Source organism: Oncorhynchus gorbuscha, linkage group LG04 (genome assembly GCF_021184085.1).
Source record: "Oncorhynchus gorbuscha isolate QuinsamMale2020 ecotype Even-year linkage group LG04, OgorEven_v1.0, whole genome shotgun sequence".
NCBI classification, from domain to species: domain Eukaryota; kingdom Metazoa; phylum Chordata; class Actinopteri; order Salmoniformes; family Salmonidae; genus Oncorhynchus; species Oncorhynchus gorbuscha.
This window is the reverse complement of record NC_060176.1, coordinates 38503337-38530322: the sequence shown is the minus strand read 5'-3', so window position 1 is coordinate 38530322 and position 26986 is coordinate 38503337. Positions and strand designations below refer to the sequence as shown.

At 42.4% G+C, this 26986-nt stretch overlaps 1 protein-coding gene and 1 long non-coding RNA gene across 2 annotated transcripts in view; one reads left to right on the top strand and one right to left on the bottom strand.

Annotated features, from left to right (window-relative positions):
- Window positions 1–246: 246 nt before the first annotated feature.
- On the top strand, window positions 247–824 carry LOC124033211. The gene is made up of 2 exons (XR_006838337.1): window positions 247–407; window positions 484–824. It is a non-coding gene; the product is annotated as an uncharacterized LOC124033211 (long non-coding RNA).
- A 2161-nt stretch (window positions 825–2985) lies between these two features.
- Window positions 2986–26986, bottom strand: part of LOC124032982 (kinase suppressor of Ras 2-like) — a 182130-nt gene continuing 158129 nt past the window's right edge. The window contains exons 18-23 of the mRNA XM_046344924.1: window positions 16032–16128; window positions 13694–13827; window positions 7019–7153; window positions 4397–4526; window positions 3644–3777; window positions 2986–3315 (exon numbers count right to left, since the gene is read on the bottom strand). Coding sequence (XP_046200880.1) covers window positions 3306–3315; window positions 3644–3777; window positions 4397–4526; window positions 7019–7153; window positions 13694–13827; window positions 16032–16128 — 640 coding nt within the window. The 3' untranslated portion in view covers window positions 2986–3305. The remainder of the gene's footprint in view (window positions 3316–3643; window positions 3778–4396; window positions 4527–7018; window positions 7154–13693; window positions 13828–16031; window positions 16129–26986) is intronic.

Here is a 26986-nt window from a genome sequence, read left to right as displayed (position 1 = left end):
GCTCGAGTGCCAAATCAACACATTTGTTTCTAATTTGTCTTTGTTACTTCTTTTTGGATATTTATATAGTTTCAAATGTTATGATTATTTATTTGTGTTGCAAATATCTGAATAAAAATGTGTTAATGCAGAATGGTGATTTTTTTATGTTTTTTTTTGGCGGGGGGCGCTGAAGCCCAGTTCGCCCAGGGAGCCATACAAGCTAGAACTGCCTCTGCATCTGGGTATGACAATTGGGTACTCCCGGGAATGAACCCGGGCCTATAGTAACGCCTCTGGCACTGCGATGCGTAAGTAGCCTAGACAGCGGCGACACTCAGGATGCAGTGCTTTAGCCTTTTAACTGCACTATTTTCACGCATGGCTTTGTTTGGCGGCACCTCTACTGGACTTTTAAAGGTTGTAAGGTAATGGGATAATTAAGACAAATAATGTATACAGATATTTGCAAACAGTCTATGGGCTAATCTTAATCTCTCGTAGACAGGTCCTGCACGTAAACCGAAGAATCTGTGACAACGGGATGGAATGTGTAGGATAACGAGCAGCAGTAGTTCCAGTGTTTGGCTGAGACTTCGCAAACTGGAGCTCCCAATTTCTGACCAAATTACATGCGATTTTAGTTCTGGTTTAACCGAGATTAGAATTCTCTAAGGAGTGACTGAAATCCACACTTTGGTTTTGGTAGAAAAGTCACGGCCAAGAAACGCTTATGTTAGCATTTAAGGACTAAACACATAATTGTACTCTGAAGTTCCACATCACACTATTACAAAAGTGTGACTGTTCTGGAATAACATGTCCAATATATTTTCTTAAACATCCTCTGTATTGTGTGATTGTTTAACCATTGATATGGTCTAGGAAACATTTTGGGACCTGAAGGAGCACCAGGTACTGCTGGAATGTCTCGCAATGGTATGTCCATCTTTTTGATGAAAATTACTCTGGCCATGCAAAACGTTTTTTATAAAGTATTTATAAAAAATACTTAACTAATGATTAGTAAATGCTTATAAGGACCGATATTAAACATATTTTGAATGATCTCATAAATCATTATGAAATACTTTAAAGGTTGTTTATAAATGTGTGAATAAATAGGTTAATGACATTTACAAATGTGGCAGTAATGATTGATACATTATGCATAAATTATGTAATAATTCCTTATAAATGCATTATTACCTGGAGTTTTTATAAAGTGCTGCCGTAATATTGATTTACAGCAACTGATGATAAAGATTGTATGTCTATAATCTGTTATGTACACTTGACACTAAATGTAGAATCATTTTCTGGTCAGATTCTTGTCGAATTCAGCACAGTGTGTTATTCCTCTTCACGATAGGCTATTATAATGTATAAATATACTATTACAATCATTCTCTTAAACATCATTTTTGAACATTTCCTTTTTTACAAAGCCAGCAGTATAACTGTTGTATCCATGTCATTTGATGGCCCTATGCTTACAACAGGTAAATCATGAAATACCCCAGTGATCAGTTGTACAACTGAAATATGTCTTCCACATTTAACCCAACCCCTCTGAATCAGAGAGGTGCGGGGGGGCTGCCATATTCAACATTCAAGTCTTCGGTGCCTGGGGACCAGTGGGTTAACTGCCTTGCACAGGGGCAGAACGACAGATGTTTACCTTGTCAGCTCGGGGATTCGAGCCAGCAACCTTTCAGGTTACTGGCCCAATGTTCTAACCACTAGGCTACCTGCCTGCCACCCAATAAAGTTGAAGGAGTCAACTATTTATCGCAATAACAAGAATAGATCCTTTATAGTCCATTTCATGCACTTAGAAGTTGTAAACAGTACAAATATAAACGACCACGTACAATATCGGAATCGCAGCAAATCCAAAATAGACAAATGTACTCCAAAAGAAACAGCAGCACATTGTTTGAATGCATTTCCAACACTGTCGGAAACTGTATAATATAGTGTAGTAGAAATGGCTTTATACAGGACTGGATTGTCTGCATCTATATATAAGACATGGCTGTACAGACCCCAAAGCAGTTGCCATACAGTTCTTACCGAGACACTTCTTTTCATCCACAATGATATCATCCAGTCTGACTGGGCTCTAGTGGGCTATATTTAAAATATCGCAGTGAAATATATTATACAAATGGCCAGGTCATGGACACAGTCATGTTACTAGAATAAACTGTACCATGGTGTCTGTTCAGAAAGTGCTTTGTCAATTATAGGGCTGAAGAACTCCCGAAGTAAATCGATTGTGTCATAATTCATGGAGGTAAATAGTGAGCTTAGCTAGCTATACATCTGTGATTACCCTCGTCCACTTTAAAACAATAAAGTAACCACTATACACATATTTCTCCATGGGCTCAGTAACAGCAATTCTCCAAGGTGTTTAAGCAAGTTCATAGTAGGTACTGTAATGAGATACATTTCGAGTGACATTGTTTTCACATTAGAGACTTCTAGACTTCTAGTCAGTCAGTGTAGGCCTACTGACTGAACCAACAGCCAAAGGGCACAGTTTGAAAAAAAGGCTCTAGTTTAAACATCTCACATTCTATTCCCTATCTAGTGCACTACTTTTGACCTTAGTAGCGCACTATGTATGGAACAGGATGCCATTTTTGATGCATGCTCAACAGTGTTCACAGTCGATAATCAAAGCACAGGCCAATTGGAGAACAGTTTCCTACTAAGGTACTGTACCATCATCCAGCCCTACAATTGGCAGGAGTGATCACATTCAATAGTAAATAATGACTATAAGATAAATCTTTGAGACAAATGTAGAAAACACAAACATGTATACATTCACACATGAGAGACCATGAGGTAACCAGGGTCAAACACATGAGAGACCATGAGGTAACCAGGGTCAAACACATGAGAGACCATGAGGTAACCAGGGTCAAACACATGAGAGACCATGAGGTAACCAGGGTCAAACACATGACAGAGACAGTTGACATACAAGGGAAATGGCAAGACAATGACTTAAAAATGTACATTTCACAATTCGTAAAATAATTACTTTCACTATAAAAACAATTTCATTCCGAAAAGAAAACACAAAACACACATTTGTTCATAAAAATGCATTTTCCATAGATAATTAAGTGATTCATGACACGAAAAAAACATGACATTGAGAAAAAGACATTCCAAAATAAATAAGCTAACAAACAACCTGAACAGGTCATTCGAGTAATCAAATAAAACATATATTCCATGTGATTAAACAATAAACCAAAAATGTGATTTCAGAGGATGTTGAGAAGTCTAGATTCAGGGGCTCTTGGTCAACTGCACCTATTCTTACACACACACACACACACACACACACACACACACACACACACACACACACACACACACACACACACACACACACACACACACACACACACACACACACACACACACACACACACACACACACACACACACACACACACACACACACACACACACACACACACACACACACACAATGAGGATACATACTGTAGTCTAGACAGTTTTACTCATTGATTGGTATTTGGATTCAGTGCACTCTCAGGGAGTTGTGGTTTTGTGAGTGGTAGGTATTGTAGTAGTAAAAGTTGTTGTTGTTTAGCGTCTATCTCATTTGACATACTCAGCTGACTTCCAGAAGTGCCCTGGGTGGGAAAGGCGACGGTTCCGTTTTGGCAACTTTTCCAGCAGATCCACCAGCTTGGAGAAGCTGGGCCTTTCATCCTGCTCGAACGCCCAGCAAAAGAGCAGGATGTCCTGGAGAGAGAAAGAGACAGAACAGACTCCCCTTTAGAGACCCAGGTCTATAAAGAAAACACTGGAGCGAAAGAGCCACAAGTGTAACTGGACAAAATGATGAATGCCACCTGATTCAGATAACTGTATGCTTCACTGTGAGATAACTTCTTGTGTGGAGTGGTTCAGAAAACACAAATAACTAAACAACAGCCAACAGAAAACTCAAAAACATCCCAGACTGCCTAGATAGGTGTACCTGATAATTTAGTCTTATTCCAAGAACAGTCCAGGAATGAAGATGCTCATTCTAAATCTGTGAATGTATAGATTTTTTATTTTTTATTGTATAAACTGCCTTAATTTTGCTGGACACCAGGAAGAGTAGCTGCTGCTTTGGCAGCAGCTAATGGGGATCCATAATAAATACAAATAAACAAGTATGCTGATCACACATAAAAACAACCAGGTGTGAAGCTTCGCTCTGTGAAGAAAAACAGTCAACAGTGCAGTATTACGAAGAACACCACTCAGCGATAACTCTTTGCCCATAGACATACAATATGTACACATACAACTAGTGAGCGACTTCTACCTGAAGTGTGGTACAACCAGTTTACCATGTATGAGGAACACTCACCGATATCTCTTTGCCCATGCCGATCTGTGTGAGGTTGGGCTTCATCCCACTGCCCACCTGCCAGATGATAACCTCTGCTGGCTGGTTCTTGTAAGGCCACTCACGGGCATGCAACTCATACCAGATAGTGCTGCAGGGACAGTACGGGGGGGGGGGGACAGTTGGAGCGGATGTATGAAATATCCCATGGTTTACAAAATGGAAATGATGGCATTGTGCATTTAACTTTGTCACAGATAAATCCGCGTGGTAGCATACCATGTGGGGTTGCCGCGTCTCTTTAAAAAAATATATATCCAGCACCCGCTCAGAGAGATTGGATGTATACATGTAATGTTTTCCTATAATGTTGACATTATTAAAAAAGAATACTACAATAGATGTTCACACACAAGGGGTATCACACCAAGTTGAATATCTAAATGTGGATTTCTATACTGTATGTCTGTCGTAGTTGTCTGAATCCATTTAAAAGCCCCAGAAGCCCCCACAATGAGTCTGACAGACAGACCACAAGTTTGCCTTTTTTTTAAAAGAAACAGCCCTTTAATGCTGAGGAACTAACTTTATATCAAACCTGTTAGATGTAAATGATCTGATAAACAGTCCATTAACACATAGTCATACGTCATCAACACCGTCACAGCATCCTCTCTTAGCATTATGAGCAGCCATTTTTTTCCACTGCCACGTCAACGACCGGGTTTGAGTAGCATAAAAATAGCATTCGGCCAAGACAGAAAAACACATGGAGGATTGTTGAATATGTAAACCAGCTTCAGGGGTCACCTCTAGGTAACACTAAGGCACCAACAGACCAGCTGGACAGTGGATACATCCCAAATGGCACCCTATTCCCTTTATTCCCATAGGGCTCTGGTCTATATAGGGAATAGGGTGCCATTTGGGAATCATCCAGCGTGTGTGAATGCTGCATCCGTCCCCCTCAGACTGATTCAGTGACAGTCCCTCCATATGGGAGGGCATCTGAAAATGCAATTGTGTTAGGAGTCAACAGAGCAGGGTCCAGCCACGCAATTGCATCTGTGACGATCACAGAAGATAAAAAAAAAAACATAAATGGAAAGGCTGACCTGAAGCATGGAGTGTTATAACTAGGATAACAGAGTTGTTCCTGGTCAGACAGGTGGCCTGGAAAGACTCCTGGGCTTGGTTATTATAACCATTCTATACATGATTTGGGAGGGAAGATGGATTTTTATTTAACTTTAACTTGATTTTACTTGAACTTTATTTAACTTGAACTTTATTTAACTTGAACTTTATTTAACTAGGCAAGTCAGTGAAGAACAAATTCTTATTTGTTCTACCAAAAGGCAAAAGGCCTCCTGTGGGGACGGGGCTGGGATTTAAAATATATACAGTATATATTAAATATAGGACAAAACACACATCACAACAAGAGAGACAATACAACACTACATAAAGAGAGACCTAAGACATCAACATAGCAAGGCAGCAACACATGACAACACAGCATGGTAGCAACACAACATGACAACAACATGTAAGAAATAAAACATGGTAGCAGCACAAAACATGGTACAAATATTAATTGTCACAGACAACAGCGCAAAGGGCAAGAAGGCAGAGACAACAATACATCACGCAAAGCAGCCACAACTGTCAGTAAGAGTGTCCATGATTGAGTCTTTGAATGAAGAGATTGAGATAAAACTGTCCAGTTTGAGTGTTTGTTGCAGCTCAGTCACTAACTCCGAATGTCTCCAGGAATGTGTGCTTTGGGGACCTTTAACTGAATGTGACTGCCATTGGTGGAGGATGGTCAGTAGATATCTGAAAGATCTGGGAGGGTTTTATAAAGAAGCATCAAACAGTGTGTTTGCGACGGGCAGGGAGCTGAACACAGTGATGTGTCTTATAATGAGCATTGGTGAGCAAATCTGATGGCCGAATGAGAACACTAGCCTCTTGAGAGCAACCTGCCGATCTATAAATTAGTCACGGGTAGGATGGTCATCTGAATCAGGGTTAGTTTGGCAGCTGGGGTGAAAGAGGAGAAATTACACTAGAGGAAACCAAGTCTAGATTTAACTTTAGCCTGCAGCTTTGATATGTGCTGAGAGAAGGACAGTGTACTGTCTTGCCATACTCCCATTCTCCAGTACTTGTATGAGGTCAAGCTCTAAACCCTCAGAGGTAGTAATCACACCTGTGGGGAGAGGGGCATTCTTCTTACCAAACCACATGATCTTTGTTTTGGAGGTGTGCAGAACAAGGTTAAGGGTAGAGAAAGCTTGTTGGACACTAAGAAAGCTTTGTTGTAGAGAATTTAATTTAACACAAAATCCAAGGAGGGGCCAGGAGATGGATTAGGACCTACAAAAAAAATAAACAAAAACATTATAATATGTGTCTTGCTGGTGTCAAATCAAATTTCCCCTTGTGGGATAACGTTGATTCAAATGAATTCAATTCAATACAATCAGGCTTGGAAAATAAGACAGAGACTGGAAAAACCATCAGAGTAAAGAGGCCCCTAAAACACTCCTCAGAACAAAGAGAAGAGCTATGGGCCCTGGTCAATAGTAGTACACTAAATAGGGAATAGTGTGCCATTTGAAATGTAGCTGTACTCACCCGAAAGCAAAGACATCTGACTGTTTGGAGAAAGGCAGCTTGTCCTCCTCTGTTTCAGGGGAGAGCTGAGAGACTATTTCAGGGGCCAGGTGACAAAGCCATCCACTGGGGATTCTCAGTTTGTCCTCTCTACGGCTACATAAAAGAGACAGGACACAGTCTGAATTCTGTGATGTGGTGTGTGGTGATTTTTCATATTTATCTCAACGTTTAGGACGGCCATTTTCCTTTTCTAATTGTTCAGGATTTTCAAATTTCATCCCTCCACAGAAGTTGTACTCAAATGTTTAAACATTTTTGTGCCATGTCATGTTGATCTAAGTACAGAATAACTGCTTATAGTTCATTCAAACACTGGAAAAACTTCGAATGGAATTAAAGCAGCATTTTGTCTCAAGGTTGAATCTGTCCTTTCCTTCCTCACCCGTTAGTCCAAACGAACCCTGACTGAAAAATCCTGGATGCAATCAAACCCCATTAGAAATTCTAATTCCTGATGACTCAGTCAGCCTCTCCACTCTGTCTCCACTATGTTCCAAACTGCCTATCTCCCTCTCTCGATCTCTCTCCCTCCCTCTTGCTGTCTCTCTCCCTCTATTCACAACTACTTCAAAATGCATCCTGAGTGCTTACTCAGATAGACAGGCACACTGCCAGCTCTCTAACACAGCACAGTAGAGAACTGGTGTGGGTATGTCCACCCAATGGTACTGTATCTGTCTAGTCTAGCCCATGAGTATTCATAGTAACAGTATTGTCATGATGACAGTTAACAATCCGTTGAGTCATAAAGCCGATGGTTTAATTTAACTCCCAACTGAATCTGATGATATTCTAACTCTAATGTCTATTCCATTCTATTCTAACTCTATCTATTCTATTCTGTTCTCTATTCTATAACGGAGATATACACTGAGTGTACAAAACATTATGGACACCTGCTCTTCCACGACATAGGCTGACCAGGTGAGACCAGGTGAAGCTATGATCCTTTATTGATGTCACTTGTTAAATCCACTCCAATCAGTGTAGATGAATGGGAGGAGACAGGTTAAAGAAGGATTGTTAAGCCTTGAGACAATTGAGACATGGATTGTGTACAGTGCAATCAGATTTCCACATTTTGTTACGTTACATCCTTATTCTAAAATGTATTAAATAATTTCTGGCCCCTCATCAATCTACACACAATACCTCATAATGACAAAGCAAAAACAGGGTTTTAGAAATTACATAAGTATTCCGACCCTTTACTCAGTACTTTGTTGAAGCACCTTTGGCAGCGACAACAGCCTCAAGTCTTCTTGGGTATGACGCTACAAGCTTGGCACACCTGTATTTGGGGAGTTTCTTCCATTCTTCTCTGCAGATCCTCTCAAGCTCTGTCAGGTTGCACGGGTTGCGTTGCTGCACAGCTATTTTCAGGTCTCTACAGAGATGTTCGATCAGATTCAAGTCTGGGTTCTGGCTGGGCCACTCAAGCACATTTAGAGACTTATCCCGAAGCCACTCCTGCATTGTTTTGGCTGTGTGCTTAGGGCCAGTGTCCTTCGCCCCAGTCTGAAACTTCGCCCCAGTCTGAGGTCCTGAGCACTCTGGGGCAGGTTTTCATCAAGGATCTCTCTGTACTTTGCTCGGTCCATCTTTCCCTTGACACTGACTAGTCTCCCAGTCCCTGCAACTGAAAAACATCCCCACAGCATGATGCTGCCATGGCACGTGTGGAAGAACACAAAGCGTTATCCAATTGACAAAAAATATTGACGTAAAGAGCGTGATATGCGTCACAACGAAATAAAAGATACAGCATAATATGAAACGCTAGATGTTTTTCTATTGTCACACGATATATATCGTCATATCGCCAGGTATGGTGCCAGGTTTCCTCCAGAAGTGTCGCTTGGCACTCAGGCCACAGAGTTAAATCTTGGTTTCATCAGACCAGAGAATCTTGTTTCTCATGGTCTGAGAATCCTTTAGGTGCCTTTTGGCACACTCCAGGTGGGCTTCCGTCTGGCCACTCTACCATAAAGGCCTGATTGGCGGAGTGCTGCTGGATGGTTCTCCCATCTCCACAGAGGAACTCTGGAGCTCTATCAGAGTGAACATCGGGTTCTTGGTCACCTCCCTAACCAAGGCCCTTCTCCCTCGATTGCTAAGTTTTGCTGGGCAGCCAGATCTAGGAAGAGTCTTGGTTCTTCCAAACTTCTTCCATTTAAGAATGATGGAGGCCTCTGTTCTTGGGGACCTTCAATGCTGCAGAAATGTTTTGGTACCGTTCCCCAGATCGGTGCCTCGACACAATCCCGTCTCTGAGCTCTACGGACAATTCCTTCAACCTCATGGCTTTGTTTTTGCTCTGACATGCACTGTCAACTGTGGGACCTTATATAGACAGGTGTGTGCCTTTCCAAATAACGTCCAATGAATTAGGTGGACTCAAATCAAGTTGTAGAAACATCTCAAGGATGATCAATGGAAACATGATGCACCTAAGCTCAATTTTGAGTCTCATAGCAGGGTCTGAATACTTATGTAAATGAGGTATTTCAGTTTTTATTTTTAATAAATAAACTATTTTCACTTTATCATTATAAGGGTATTTATTGTGTGTAGATTGTAATTTAATCAATTTTATAGAATACGGGTGAAACATAACAAAATGTAGAAAAACTCAAGGGGTCCGAATACTTTCTGAATGCACTGTATGTATGCCATTAAGACGATGAATGGGCAAGGCAAGAGATTTAAGTGCCTTTGAACAGGGTATGGTAGTAGGTGCCAGGCGCACCGTTTTGTGTCAAGAAATGCAACGCTGCTGGTTTTACATGCTCAACAGTTTCCCGTGTGTATCAAGAATGGTCCACCATCCAAAGGACATCCAGCCAACTTTACACAACTGTGGGAAGCATTGGAGTCAACATGGGCCAGAATCCCTGTGCGACGCTTTCAACACCTTGTAGGGTCCTGACAAATCGAGGCTGTTCTGAGGGCGAAAAGGTGTGCAACTCAATATTAGGAAGTTGTTCCTAATGTTTTGTACACTCAGTGTATGCAGGATAATATTCAGGGGCATGATTGTTTGTACATCTTCTCAATCCTCTCCCCTCCTCTGCTATGGCAAACAGCCATGTTATTCAGATGATGAAGTTCATTGAATTGAATTGAACATAACGTTCCTGCTCAGAGTGGGGCGGTCAATAAATGCTTGTCTTGTCATTCTGTCAGACCTACTAATTAGCTAGCCATTTTCCCGTCCAATTAAAACATTTAGGCAGAAATAAATAAATAACAACACAAATGAGTCGCGGAACTGACTGGAGCTCGAGTGATGCTACCCACGTCACACCAAGATATCTGTTCTCAGAAATGTATTTAACTTTGAAAGGAGAGGGTTCTGGGTATTTATGACAATACAAAAGGTCCAATGAGTGTGCAGTAAGAAGCCAGGTGGCGGGTGTACCATCTAAAAACAGCAACAAAAACATGTTTTTTTGCTTTCTTATCAACTAAGAGATACCAAGAACGTCAAACGGTAACCGGAAAAACTGGAGGCCCTATTGTGGCCATTGTGAGCATTAGCAGGCAGTGTTTTCATAGAGGCTATTGAAAACATTCTACAGTCGTGGCCAAAAGTTTTGGCAATGACACAAATATTAATTTCCACAAAGTTTGCTGCTTCAGTGTCTTTAGATTTTTTTTTGTCAGATGTTACTATGGAATACTGAAATATAATTACAAGCATTTCATAAGTGTCAAAGAGTTTTATTGACAATTACATGAAGTTGATGCAAAGAGTCAATATTTGCAGCATTGACCCTTCTTTTTCAATACCTCTACAATCCGCCTTGGCATGCTGTCAATTAACTTCTGGGTCACATCCTGACTGATGGCAACCCATTCTTGCATTATAAATGCTTGGAGTTTGTCAGAATTTGTGGGGTTTTGTTTGTCTACCTGCCTCTTGAGGATTGACCACAAGTTCTCAATGGGAAAAGGTCTGGGGAGTTTCCTGGCCATGGACCCAAAATATCTATGTTTTGTTCCCCGAGCCACGTGGTTATCACTTTTGCCCTATGGCAAGGTGCTCCATCATGCTGGAAAAGGCATTGTTCGTCACCAAACTGTTCCTGGATGGTTGGGAGAAGTTGCTCTCGGAGGATGTGTTGGTACCATTATTTATTCATGGATGTGTTCTTAGGCAAAATTGTGAGTGAGCCCACTCCCTTGGCTGAGAAGCAACCCCATCTCAGGATGCTTTACTGTTGGCATGACACAGGCCTGATGGTAGCGCTCACCTTGTCTTCTCCAGACAATATTTTTTCCGGATGCCCCAAACAATCGGAAAGGGGATTCATCAGAGAAAATGACTTTACCCCAGTCCTCAGCAGTCCAATCCCTCTATCTTTTGCAGAATATCAGTCTGTCCCTGATGTTTTTCCTGGAGAGAAGTGGCTTCTTTGCTGCCCTTCTTGACACCAGGCCATCCTTCAAAAGTCTTTGCCTCACTGTGCATGCAGATGCACTCACACCTGCCTGCTGCCATTCCTGAGCAAGCTCTGTACTGGTGGTGTCCCAATCCCGCAGCTGAATCAACTTTAGGAGACGGTCCTGGCGCTTGCTGGACTTTCTTGGGTGCCCTGAAGCCTTCTTCACAACAATTGAACCGCTCTTCTTGAAGTTTTTGATGATCCGATAAATGGTTGATTTAGGTGCTATCTTACTGGCAGCAATATCCTTGGCTGTGAAGCCCTTTTTGTGCAAAGCAATGATGACGGCACGTGTTTTCTTGCAGGTAACCATGGTTCACAGAGGAAGAACAATGATTCCAAGCACCACCCTCCTTTTGAAGCTTCCAGTCTGTTATTCGAACTCAATCAGCATGAAAGGGTGATCTCCAGCCTTGTCAACACTCACACCTGTGTTAACGAGAGAATCACTGACATGATGTCAGCTGTTTCTTTTGTGGCATGGCTGAAATGCAGTGGAAATGTTTTTGGGAGATTCAGTTAATTTGCATGGCAAACAGGGACATTACAAATTATTGCAATTAATCTGATCACTCTTCATATCATTCTGGAGTATATGCAAATATTCAAACTGAGGCAGCAGACTTTATGAAAATTTATATTTTTGTCATTCTCAAACCTTTTGGCCACGACTGTACACTGCAAGTCAACTAGCACAAGAGGAAATACTAAAACAACCATCTTCAGGTTCTCTCTTTGTTCTGCATTGAGGTACCAACAGTTCCTGAAAACCACCCTAACACAATGGGCAGAGTGATTCACAAAGTCTTTACAAATCTTAGAATCATTAAATGTTATTTTAGAATCTTTAGAATTCTTAGTCTGCCTTTGTCCATACACACAATGCTCTATGGCTCTCTGCTTGTGTCTAGTCATGGGAGATGTTCACTATACGAAGTATTGATTTCACAGCAAACCTAAAATGGGAGCTAGCTACACTGGGAACGAACAATAGACAGGATAAGATCTAGGTGCATGTTGCATCACTTCAATGCATTGCATAACTGTCTGTCTACAGCGACTCCTCAACATCTAGTTTGAAAGAGGCTTATGGTTTTAATGAGCTGATAAGAATGCCATTATGAAACCATCCATCTTCATTTTACATAAACAACTATTGTTCATCACCTATACTCTTCCATCCATGCTGATGCAATGCACTCCTCCGCAACCCCAGGGTTAAACTGTGTTGTGCGAACTTGTTGAAAACACACTATGCAAGTCAGTTATATAATCAACATCTTTTTTGATTATAATAATTAGTAGCACAAAGCATTTGTTATCCTCTCACATTCATTAGCTGGAAAGCATCTCACACCTACTGCTAGATATTTTTAATTGATGTCGCAATTAAATAAATACAAAAATCCATTATGACAAATCAGATCCAGTCAATTATAGCAGTTCTCAACATACATGTCAATCAAAATCTATACACATAAACTTACTGCATAGAGAACAAAACACCCACACACACACACAAAAGCATGCACACACACACACACACACACACACACACACACACACACACACACACACACACACACACACACACACACACACACACACACACACACACACACACACACACACACACACACACACACACACACACACACACACACACACACACACACACACACACACACACACACACACACACACACACGTTGAGCAACCTGTTGAGTTGCTCCATTTCTAGATCAAAGATGTATTACATTTCCTTGCTGCTTATATAGTTTTATGTCTACGTTGGATTAGTATTCCTTGCTTTGTGAAAGTTGTGGCTGTTAGCATTCCAGGGAGAAGCCATGTCAGTGAGCAGTCATTTCAGCACAGCGGTAGCAGCCAAGATAGACTTGAATCACTCTCAGGGAGAATAAAAAAAAAAAAAAGAGATTAGCACCAATCCATATAATTTTCCACTAAAGAGTATAATCATCACTGCAATATAATAACTGTCACAACAGTAGGGGTTACTAACGATGCGCCTCACTGTGTGGTTTAGCGCTGATGTTTAATTTGAGTTTTCTATGTATCCTTTTTTTTAACCAGCAAGTCCCTTCAGACAAAGAATCACTTTTCTGAGGGAGACCTTAGTTGAACCTAAAAAATAAATACATTGAGTACAACAGCAGCTACGCACCTGCCAGCTTGCAGAACCCCAGATATGGTGAAAAGTCCGAAGTCGGTGATGACCACTTTGCCATTGTCGTAGAAGACATTCTTGGACTTCATATCCTTGTGTAGGATCCCCTTGGCATGGAGATAGCCCATCCCCTTAAAACAATACAAACACAAACAAATAAACAAACAAACACAAACAATATAACTCATAGGAGTCTAGGTTGAGTCACTGTAAAGCATTTTGTGACCAATGTCACAATAAACCTGACTGAAGTTGCTTGATTGATCTCATTCCAACCCCAGTCTCTATGACATGTATTGACCATGCTGTGCTACAGATAACGTTGAAACACTATTCATGATATTACCTATAAACCATATACACTGAATATACCAATCATTGGGAACACCTTCCTAACATTTAGTTGCACCCCTCCCCCCATTTTGCCCCCAGAACAGCCTCAATTTGTCGCGGCATGGACTCTACAAGGTGTCGAAAGCGTTCCACAGGGATGCCCGTGTTGGCTCCAATGCTTCCCACCGTTGTGTCAAGTTAGCAGGATGTCACACATACACAATCCATGTCTCAGCTATGGTTATTGTAAGTAATCTAATTTATGTTCCTTTAACTCTGCCTTCTAATGAGTTTATACAAACTGTCATCTCCTACCATTCTGATAGATTGGAGATGTTAATAATTGGTTGTTAATAATTGGTTGTTATTCAATTGGTTATCTCTAGGCAGATGCCCCAGACACTTTTAAATGTTAGAGCAATCCATAGCAAAATCTTTCTTGTGAATGACCTCATTACTAAGCGCAAAGTTGATTGCATGTTTCTCACGGAAACATGGCTGTCTTCAGACTGTAGTTTCGCTTTTTTCAAAGCCTCCCCCCGGACTACAGCTTTTCATAGTCTATCAGAAAAGGGAAAAAGGGTGGAGGGACAGCCTCTATTATTACTAATGCTCTCAGCTGTAAGGACATTTCATTTGGCGACTTTGGGTCTTTTGAGCATCGTGCTATACTGTTTAAATGTCAGCCACCAGTAACTTGTATAGGCCACCAAAGCACTGCCCTACTTTCTTTACTGATTTCTCTGAACTATTGTATATTGTCCTTGAGAACTATGATAAAATCATTGTGTTGGGTGATTTTAATATTCATGTTGACAAGGAGACTGACTCCAAGGCCATTGAATTTCGGAATATTTTGAGCTCTTTGGACTTTATCCAACATCACTGGGCCCACCCATAACCACGGCCATGCTCTGGACCTGGTTATTTATATATTTATTTCTTTTTACCTTTATTTTACTAGGCAAGTCAGTTAAGAACAAATTCTTATTTTCAATGACGGACTAGGAACAGTGAGTTAAATGCCTGTTCAGGGGCAGAATGACAGATTTGTACCGTGTCAGCTCGGGGATTCGAACTTGCAACCTTTCGGTTACTAGTCCACTAGGCTACGCTGCCGCCCCAGCGTAGCCTACCAAAGGGCCTTTCTATTGACATATCCTCTATTGTTTATGTTGCTTTATCTAATCACCACTGTGTATTTTTAATACCTTGTTGCCCATAGCACAGGGTAATACTGAACACATTATTAAGAAATGCCTCTGAAGTTGCTACAGATTTTTGTTGAGTGTATGAACAATACTCCATTGCCTATTCTGCCTTCCTTTTGTGATGATTTAGTTGATAACTTTAATAGCAAATTAAAGACAACCATTGATGCCATAGTTCCAATAAATTTGAAAAAGGCCACATCCAAACGGAGAGCCCATTGGATGAGTGAGGAAACTAATACATTAAAGAGAAACTGCAGAAAGGCAGAGCGGAAGAGGAAAAAGTAAAAGTTGCAGGTCCATTACGATATTCTGAGAGAGCAACTTGGCATATACAGTGGGGCAAAAAAGTATTTAGCAGCCACCAATTGTGCAAGTTCTCCCTCTTAAAAAGATGGGAGAGGCCTGTAATTGTCATCAAAGGTACACTTCAACTATGGCAGACAAAATGAGAAAAAAATCCAGAAAATCACATTGTAGGATTTTTTATTAATTTATTTGCAAATTATGGTGGAAAATAAGTATTTGGTCACCTACAAACAAGCAAGATTTCTGGCTCTCACAGACCTGTAACTTCTTCTTTAAGAGGCCCTTCTGTCCTCCACTCGTTACCTGTATTAATGGCACCTGTTTGAACTTGTTATCAGTATAAAAGACACCTGTCCACAACCTCAAACAGTCACACTCCAAACTACACTATAATCCCCTGGTCTGTCTATGTCATGGAAAGAGCAGATGTTCTAAAAGTTTTTTACACTCAGTGTATATATTGCATGTTTCATTTTTCTGACCTTAACCATCTCCTGGGCGATCTGTCTGGTCTTGTTGACATCCAGGATGACTTTGGCATCCCTCACCACCGAATATAGAGTCCTTCCCTTACACAAGCTGAGAGAGAGATAGACATTACACCTTAACAACACATCATACTATACATTAGAATAGAGTAGAGTAGAATAACATATTCATCTTCACAGCAAGAGATGCATTGCTTCATGAAATCATATGCTATGTTTTTTTTTTTTTTACCAGGGGGGCATTGTTAATTAAATTAAATTAATGAAATATGCACAATGATGATGGTATCACTTCTAGCGTAGGGAAAACCCATCCTGTCATGCCAACCCCTACTGGTGATATATCCTCTAATCACATTACATTACATCGCCAATTGACCACAAACTGAGCATTTGGCTTTGTAGTGAAGGAATAACTGGTGTGACATTATCCCCAAGGCCCCTTGTTTGGGCTCAGAGGGAAGGCGCAGGATGAGAGCAGAAAACAACTAAAGCCAGGGGCTGCCTGCAATCTTTCTATCCACTACTGGTGAATCATAGAATGGTTCCACGAAAGCAATGTCCTCCGATCATTTTGAGCCGCCGACTACTCAACTGCACAGTATGTCATTATCATTTAATCAAAACAAGCGTAGGCCATATTTTATACCAGACCATTTTGCTGTCATGTTGAAGGCCCTTGTGAAAGTACAGAGCTTCACTGTCATTCAAATGTAGAAGGATTCCTTGATTCTTGTCAAGGTTGGGCATGAGAAATCAGGGGGGGAGGTGGAGAGGGAGGGGAAGAGGAGGAGGGGGAGGAGATATCAAAGGAAGTTTCATCCCACAGTGCAGAATTACATCTTCCTGCCCCAATAGCGCCTCTCCCCTCCTAACCCTCACACCCCTCCTCTCACCTCAAAGCCTTCCCCCTCACCTCATCCTCCCACCCCCCCTCACCCCTTCCACTCACCTCCTTACCCCCTGCTCTTACCCCAGAGCCTTTCCTCTCACCCCGACTGTGACGGCTTGACTCAGATAGGTGACATCCAGATGACCTGAGGGCCAGCTGATACCAGAGCTTCATGCATATTCATTCATACCAAGTCGTAAGGTGACAGGAGCCATTTTTAGCATCTCTCTGGGCCCTCTGTGGTTCCAGATGACGAGGCAGGAGGCCTTATGTCGCCTGATGTTGCACCATCACCATCAACAACTTCAGGTACCGTTAAAGATCCATGGATGTCATCAATTACTGCCATACCTCATTGAAGAGTGGGTGTGTCGTACGCACGTCTGGGTGCGTGCGTGCATGCATGTGCGTGTACTGAAGGTTTTGAAAAGAGCCAGGGATGGCACTCTTTCCTTATCAAAAGCAAATAAAGCCACCAAAACAATCAGAGAGCCTAACTTTGAAAGCTGAGTAATTAATCTGTATGGACAGAAACCTACGGTGACGAGAAAAGATTATTCCACGCTGCGGACGCTCCTGCAAAAGGGGCCACACACAGCCACTCATGAAGAATCAAACACAAACAATCAATATTTCTATTTTCCAAATCACTGACGAAACCTGCATCCCCACCTGGTATGAGCCAATGTCTACCTCATTCAGGTTACATTTTTAAAATGTTTTTTCCTGATTCTTTCTGGGGTAATGGGCCTGAATATAATAATTAAGACTCCTGTTCCGGAAGCTATAATAAAAGCAAGCTCGGCTAGCTATGACTAACAAATACAAGTATTCCTCTGACATTGTCATTTACTTTGGTTTCATGCACTCGCTCATTTCTAGCACTCAGGACTTCAGAGAACGATAGATTGATCATTTGTATCCACATTTCTAGGCAAGCAGTCAAAACCTTATGAGCCATGTTTGGCCTACGCCCGGTCTTATACTTTAGACAACATGACATGGTATCTGTATGATATTGTATTCTAGTTCCCATTATTAGTCATGCAATGTCCTTTTTTATTCACGATGACATGTATTTAAGAAGAACAGAGCACATAAACTAATGATTCAGTTTGCACATGTAAACCACAGCAGAGATCATTTTCCTCCATAGCCACATATAATAGGGGTAGTCCATATATGAGTACATGTCTAGCCTCCTGGGTTGGAGCGAGCGGTCGCATCGACACTTCGCTCCGCAGGTAGTATAACTATAACTTTTTCATTACATTTCATTACATTTCATTATAGCACAACGGTTTGATTTGTCTAAATCTTAGCAATTTCTTCTTAGCTAGCTACATAGCCGTCTTTGTATCAAAGATAATTGCGTAATTATCGTATTTCGCCGTCCCAACGTAGTCTTCACTAGCCAGCTAGCTAACGTCCACTGATTAGCTGCACTGGAGAAACTATTACACTCAACTGAACGACTTGATTAGTGTAGTGTTAGCTAGCTACATAGCTGTCTTTGCTGTCTTCGTATCCAAGATAATTGTGTAGTTTAGAGTGTGTAGTCTTAGAGTGATTATCTTAATTTACCGAGGTTAGCTAGCCAGCTATTTGTCGTCCTTAACGTAGGAGACTCTGCTAGCTAGCCAACAGCTAGCCAACAGCTAGCCAACAGCTAGCCAACGTCTTCTGAATAGACTCAACAACCCGGTCGCATTCACAGGTAGTATCACATTTTCATTTGATTTCATTACAGGTTTGATTTGTTTGATCATAGCTAGCTACATAGCTAGCTACATAGCCGTCTTTGTATCAAAGATAATTGTGTAGTCTAGAGCGATTTTCTAGGTTAGCTAGCCAGCTATTGTCGTTCTTTTAACGCAACGTAACGTAAACAACACTACTAGCTAGCCAGCTAGCCCCCTAATAGCAGCACTGTCGAAACTATTACACTGAACGGAACGACTTGATTAGTGTAGTGTCAACAACGCAGCCACTGCCAGCTAGCCTACTTCAGCAGTACTGTATCATTTTAATCATTTTAGTCAATAAGATTCTTGCTACGTAAGCTTAACTTTCTGAACATTCGAGACGTGTAGTCCACTTGTCATTCCAATCTCCTTTGCATTAGCGTAGCCTCTTCTGTAGCCTGTCAACTATATGTCTGTCTATCCATGTTCTCTCCTCTCTGCACAGACCATACAAACGCTCCACACCGCGTGGCCGCGGCCACCCTAATCTGGTGGTCCCAGCGCGCACGACCCACGTGGAGTTCCAGGTCTCCGGTAGCCTCTGGAACTGCCGATCTGCGGCCAACGAGGCAGAGTTCATCTCAGCCTATGCCTCCCTCCAGTCCCTCGACTTCTTGGCACTGACGGAAACATGGATCACCACAGACAACACTGCTACTCCTACTGCTCTCTCTTCGTCCGCCCACGTGTTCTCGCACACCCCGAGAGCTTCTGGTCAGCGGGGTGGTGGCACCGGGATCCTCATCTCTCCCAAGTGGTCATTCTCTCTTTCTCCCCTTACCCATCTGTCTATCGCCTCCTTTGAATTCCATGCTGTCACAGTTACCAGCCCTTTCAAGCTTAACATCCTTATCATTTATCGCCCTCCAGGTTCCCTCGGAGAGTTCATCAATGAGCTTGATGCCTTGATAAGCTCCTTTCCTGAGGACGGCTCACCTCTCACAGTTCTGGGCGACTTTAACCTCCCCACGTCTACCTTTGACTCATTCCTCTCTGCCTCCTTCTTTCCACTCCTCTCCTCTTTTGACCTCACCCTCTCACCTTCCCCCTACTCACAAGGCAGGCAATACGCTCGACCTCATCTTTACTAGATGCTGTTCTTCCACTAACCTCATTGCAACTCCCCTCCAAGTCTCCGACCACTACCTTGTATCCTTTTCCCTCTCGCTCTCATCCAACACCTCCCACACTGCCCCTACTCGGATGGTATCGCGCCGTCCCAACCTTCGCTCTCTCTCCCCCGCTACTCTCTCCTCTTCCATCCTATCATCTCTTCCCTCCGCTCAAACCTTCTCCAACCTATCTCCTGATTCTGTCTCCTCAACCCTCCTCTCCTCCCTCTATGCATCCTTTGACTCTCTATGTCCCCTATCCTCCAGGCCGGCTCGGTCCTCCCCTCCCGCTCCGTGGCTCGATGACTCATTGCGAGCTCACAGAACAGGGCTCCGGGCAGCCGAGCGGAAATGGAGGAAAACTCGCCTCCCTGCGGACCTGGCATCCTTTCACTCCCTACTCTCTACATTTTCCTCCTCCGTCTCTGCTGCTAAAGCCACTTTCTACCACTCTAAATTCCAAGCATCTGCCTCTAACCCTAGGAAGCTCTTTGCCACCTTCTCCTCCCTCCTGAATCCTCCTCCCCCTCCCCCCTCCTCCCTCTCTGCAGATGACTTCGTCAACCATTTTGAAAAGAAGGTCGACGACATCCGATCCTCGTTTGTTAAGTCAAACGACACCGCTGGTTCTGCTCACACTGCCCTACCCTGTGCTCTGACCTCTTTCTCCCCTCTCTCTCCAGATGAAATCTCGCGTCTTGTGACGGCCGGCCGCCCAACAACCTGCCCGCTTGACCCTATCCCCTCCCCTCTTCTCCAGACCATTTCCGGAGACCTTCTCCCTTACCTCACCTCGCTCATCAACTCATCACTGACCGCTGGCTACGTCCCTTCCGTCTTCAAGAGAGCGAGAGTTGCACCCCTTCTGAAAAAACCTACACTCGATCCCTCCGATGTCAACAATTACAGACCAGTATCCCTTCTTTCTTTTCTCTCCAAAACTCTTGAACGTGCCGTCCTTGGCCAGCTCTCCCGCTATCTCTCTCTGAATGACCTTCTTGATCCAAATCAGTCAGGTTTCAAGACTAGTCATTCAACTGAGACTGCTCTCCTCTGTATCACGGAGGCGCTCCGCACTGCTAAAGCTAACTCTCTCTCCTCTGCTCTCATCCTTCTAGATCTATCGGCTGCCTTCGATACTGTGAACCATCAGATCCTCCTCTCCACCCTCTCCGAGTTGGGCATCTCCGGCGCGGCCCACGCTTGGATTGCGTCCTACCTGACAGGTCGCTCCTACCAGGTGGCGTGGCGAGAATCTGTCTCCTCACCACGCGCTCTCACCACTGGTGTCCCCCAGGGCTCTGTTCTAGGCCCTCTCCTATTCTCGCTATACACCAAGTCTCTTGGCTCTGTCATAACCTCACATGGTCTCATCTATCATTGCTATGCAGACGACACACAATTAATCTTCTCCTTTCCCCCTTCTGATGACCAGGTGGCGAATCGCATCTCTGCATGTCTGGCAGACATATCAGTGTGGATGACGGATCACCTCCTCAAGTTGAACCTCGGCAAGACGGAGCTGCTCTTCCTCCCGGGGAAGGACTGCCCGTTCCATGATCTCGCCATCACGGTTGACAACTCCATTGTGTCCTCCTCCCAGAGCGCTAAGAACCTTGGCGTGATCCTGGACAACACCCTGTCGTTCTCAACCAACATCAAGGCGGTGGCCCGTTCCTGTAGGTTCATGCTCTACAACATCCGCAGAGTACGACCCTGCCTCACACAGGAAGCGGCGCAGGTCCTAATCCAGGCACTTGTCATCTCCCGTCTGGATTACTGCAACTCGCTGTTGGCTGGGCTCCCTGCCTGTGCCATTAAACCCCTTCAACTCATCCAGAACGCCGCAGCCCGTCTGGTGTTCAACCTTCCCAAGTTCTCTCACGTCACCCCGCTCCTCCGTTCTCTCCACTGGCTTCCAGTTGAAGCTCGCATCCGCTACAAGACCATGGTGCTTGCCTACAGAGCTGTGAGGGGAACGGCACCTCAGTACCTCCAGGCTCTGATTAGGCCCTACACCCAAACAAGGGCACTGCGTTCATCCACCTCTGGCCTGCTCGCTTCCCTACCACTGAGGAAGTACAGCTCCCGCTCAGCCCAGTCAAAACTGTTCGCTGCTCTGGCCCCCCAATGGTGGAACAAACTCCCTCACGACGCCAGGACAGTGGAGTCAATCACCACCTTCCGGAGACACCTGAAACCCCACCTCTTTAAGGAATACCTAGGATAGGATAAGTAATCCCTCTCACCCCCCCTCCCCTTTAAGATTTAGATGCACTATTGTAAAGTGACTGTTCCACTCGATGTCATAAGGTGAATGCACCAATTTGTAAGTCTGCTAAATGACTTAAATGTAAATGTAATGTAAATGTGCAATCCCAAACATGTTACTCTCCTGGAATCATTTGCAAATGAACAATTGTGAAGAACATGCTATAATTTCCATTTTGGTGATGGACGTACAGTACAGAGCAGCTGTCTAACCCTCCATCTGCCGTGGATGACTGTGTTTTTGTACAAAGCAAAGCATACACTTTGACTTTGAGTCCTCTTAACTATTGTTTGCGAGTGTTGGTGGTTCGCTGATGAGTAAACTTCCCTGAAAGCTCCTAGAGATAATGCCTGTATGTATGAATAAACTGTTCTTTTGTTATGTTGATTATTTTAATCGTGCGCGCTGCACACATATAACCTACATATAATCTGTTGGGCAGAGAGATCGCGTAGCTCTTAAACAGTTGGTTAATGAATGGAGCAGTTTAAAACCTGTTGGGGCTAGGGGGCAGCATTTTCAATTTTGGATGAAAGGCGTGCCCAGAGTAAACTGCCTCATACTCTTTCCCAGATGGGAATATATGCATATTATTATTACTGGTTTCCTCCATCTTTGAATGATGGGGCTTTTGGCATCTGGCACTCACTAGGCCTCTCCTCACTAGCCCAATTATTCTTTGATGATACATTTGCCTCTTTTGCTCAGCTGCAGGAAAAGTTCAACCTCCCTCAATCCCACTTTTTCCACTATCTCCAGACTAGGAACTTTGTCAGAGCTAACACACCTGAATTTCCCCATAGGCCTGCGAATACAGCTATAGAGAGCATCTTGGAGCTGAACAAGCTTCCTAGGGGCGCAATTTCAGATGTATATGGAATCATTTTTAACTTACAGAACCCTTCTTTGGTGCCTTTAAAGACTCGATGGGAAAAGGATTTGGGGGAAGAACTTGGGGAAGACACCTGGGAATCTGTGCTGCACAGGGTGCATTCGTCCTCTTTTAGCACTAAACACAGCCTCGTTCAATTCAGGGTGGTTCACCGTATCCACTGGTCTGGGGCCAAACTTGGAAGAATATTCTCTGATTTTGATACTACCTGTGTCAGATGTAAAATGGAACCAGCCACACTGTTGCATATGTTTTGGGGCTGTCATAAACTGTCAGGTTTCTGGGAATTCATATTGAATTGTTTCTCTGATATATATATATATGACACTGATATAGATCCGTCTCCCCTTACAGCCCTTTTTGGAGTACTGCCCATAGGTACCCCCCTGTCAAGAATCTAGTCGGACACTGTTGCTTATACAACTCTTTTAGCTAGACGGCTAATTACTACAGAACTGGAAGATGGCAGCTCCCCCATCTTATAAATATTGGGTGAGAGATGTGTTGTGCTCTCTGAAACTAGACATTTTTTAATTCAATTCATGTGGGAACCCCAAACTGTTTAATGAGGCTTGGGCTCCATTCCGGTCTTACTTTAAACAGTCCATCCTTTGATGGCATTCTTATTATAACCAAAATAAGTCTGTATTTGACCCCCCTGTGATTTAAGGGTTGGATGAGCATTTCGTTGTGTTTTTTTCTGGGGGATTAAGGTTGAATTAAGGTTGATGTGCTTATTGATTGTGACCTGCGTATGCCTTGTTCATCTTGCCCGGGCAGAGACTAAGGTGTGAGCTTGTTTTTCCAAGTTATTATTATGAATTTTTAAAATCACGCCTACATAAAATTATTGTTATTCATTTTTTTTATTTTAAAGCATTGTACACTTTTTATTTTTGTTCCAGTGGATGGTCGGTCTGTGGCCATGACTGTCTGTGAGTGGTTGCATTTCTCCACCCCTATCCCTTGACTGTTTACAGGAACAATGGTGAGGTGTTTGCTCTGTCCCTGTATTATAGATTGCCCTTTAACCTTTGTAGCCTTCTGCCTGGTGTGTTTAACTTGTCTAAAGTATGGTATATTTAAAGCTATTTTTAAAAATGTATTATTTGTATTTTTTCTAGTTGAGTATATTATTTATATTGCTTTGTGTTGTCTTGTCTGTGTATGTGTGTGTGTAAAACTTAATAAACAGAGTTCAAATAAATAAATAAGAAACAACTCAATGTTTATATCCCATGACAAATTAGCTAGCAACATCAAGCTAGCTAAATAGGACAAATTAGCTAGTAAATGCAAGCTAACTAGCTAAATTGCCATACATGTTTAATGCTTTTCGACCTGTCCCCAAATTCATGTCATTGGTTCAGTTTGTTTTGATCATGCGTGTCATGATCACTTCTGGTGTAGGGGGACAAAATACATTTATGCACGATCACGCATGATGGTGCACACGCGCAGCCGGTTTGGGTTCCGTGTAACCAGTACTGCTAGGGTGAGTAAAATGGTCAGAGTGGGGTGTTCTCTCATTATGTGTCTGGAAGTAATGTTAGCTTGGGTGCTTGACTGTAGTTGTGAGGTCAGAGCTTTCGGAACAACCCTACTTATTGGCCAGAGTGTCCAGTGTGCGCTCTGAACGCGAAACCACAGATAGAGCGATAGGGCATGTAATGCTTAGTGAGATGTTCTCTCTCTCTCTTAGATGTGTGGAAGTAGCTGGCAAGTTAGTACAGAACGGTTGGAACAGCCCTTAAAAAGATGGGTGGGGCTAAGGCTTATAAGGGTGTGAACAATGCAGAATGGGTGGAGACAGTGAAGGGCTCTCCAATTGTAGTACCAAAACATTGAAAGACGGTTTTCTCCAAAACTGAGTTTACAAATTGATCAATTTTCAAAGCAGAATTACTTTCCAATTGTTTCCTCAAATGCAGTGTTTGATATTCTATTTTGTAGCTTTGAGTTTCTACTTTTATCCAATGTAAGACACAGAAATTCAAATATTGCTACATAAGACCGAATCCAGGTGGTGAGTCACAAATAATGAAGTGAAATTATAGATAAAACGTATCGGTTCTCATCGGCCATTGGACATAAACATTACACAACAAGTTGGAAATCGCAAATTCAACAATGAGTGGTTTGGAAGGAATCAGTGTCTAACTGCAAGCATTGCAAAGCAATCAGTGGAGTGGTTGTGTGGTCCCAAGTCTGGGTTTAATGCAAAGCAATCAGTGGAGTGGTTGTGTGGTCCCAAGTCTGGGTTTAAGGGTCTCTCTTTTTTTAAATGATAAACATTCAACATTGGCCAGATACAAGTACCTTCAGTCCAGTAAAATAAAAAAGCGAATTATTTTCATTCATGTTCAGCAGTACCTCACAAGTGCTACACCAACTGATCTATTTTGTTATCAAAGCTTTGATTTTTTAAATATAATATGGTCTGAGAATAACAATATTGGCAGGCCAGACATATGGGCAACATGCTGTGATAATATATTAGGCTTACTGCCCAAACGTCATTCATACAGAACAGTTTTTATTAAGTTAATGTTACATTTTTTAAGTCATGTTTTTTTTATTTATTAACCGGGCGGTAGATCTCAGTTTGCTTTTTGACTATGAAAGTGATCTTGACTCAGAAAAGATTAGTGACAACTGCTCTAAAAACTCCAATTCATGTAGTTAAGTTAAAAAATAAATATATATTAAAAATATATTACAAATATATATAAATTCCTAACAACATTCAAACCAATGAGGGTTCGGAACTTTAAAGCCAATTATCCCAGAATCATATTTTTGAAGAACCGTATAGTCTAAAGGTCCAGATTAATGTATTCTTAATTTCAGTCTTGTTTGAGAATAATACCACACCAGGAAGGAATTTTCATAGTAGTGAACATTGTACTACACCACAACAGTGCGATGTCTGGACGAGGGAATGTTCAGATGTTTCTGCTATAACTTAACTAAACAGTATGATTATCAATTGAACTGCTTCACCTGAAAGTATGCAGTTCTACTTGTGAGGAATTTTGGATGGCCCCTTTACCTTAACATACATTTATTTTCTTAGCCGCAACATCGTCTGTATCTTTTCTTAGACAGCCACAAACATTTCATATTTTATTCATATAAATTCTCTGCCACATACAGTAAACACCCTGAGATGAATCATCAAGTTTCTTGGAGGACCCTGATACATGATACATTAAATTACAAACAATACCATGTCTATTAAATAAAACCAACATGTCCCTCAGAGGAGTTTGCAGACCATTCAGAAAGGCAACTCTTTGTGTAAGCACAGATCTCTACACAAGATGCGAGGGCCATCAATAATCACTACACATCTGAGTTAGGTCAACCCAGTGCACTTCAAATCAACCAGCCAGAGAGCACAGCCCGGACACACACAGGGAGGGAGTAGGGAGAGAGTGAGGGATCGAGGAAGGGGTGCGCAAACCACAGCCCTGCAGTGCCTTTTGCTTCATTGACACAGCCATGTCACCCACTTCCCAGTCCAGACACACACGAGTTCTCCAGAAGAGAATGGAGCCTTGTGTGATGTATAATGGATCCACCAAGACACCCTTGTTGAGAGAGACTCTGAACACTGCTGGGACCCAGGGTAACAAAGGCTGGGTCACTCAGGGTACATAGAGTGCATTTGGAAATTCTTAATTTTTCAACATTGTTATGTTTTTTTCTAAAATTGCTGAAATATACTTTCTACACATAAAAGCCCATAATAACAAAGCAAAAACAGTTTTTTTTAAATTTTACAAATAAGAAACAGATATGCCCTATTTACATACGTATTCAGACCCTTGAGACTCAAAAATGAGCTCATGTGTGTCCTGTTTCCATTGATCATCCTTGAGATATTTCAACAACTTGATTGGAGTCCACCTGTGTTAAATTCAATTGAATGGAGATGATTTGGAAAGGCACACATTTGTCTATATAAGGTCCCACAGTTGGCAGTGCATATCAGAGCAAAAACAAAGCCATTAGGTCAAAGGAATTGTCCGAA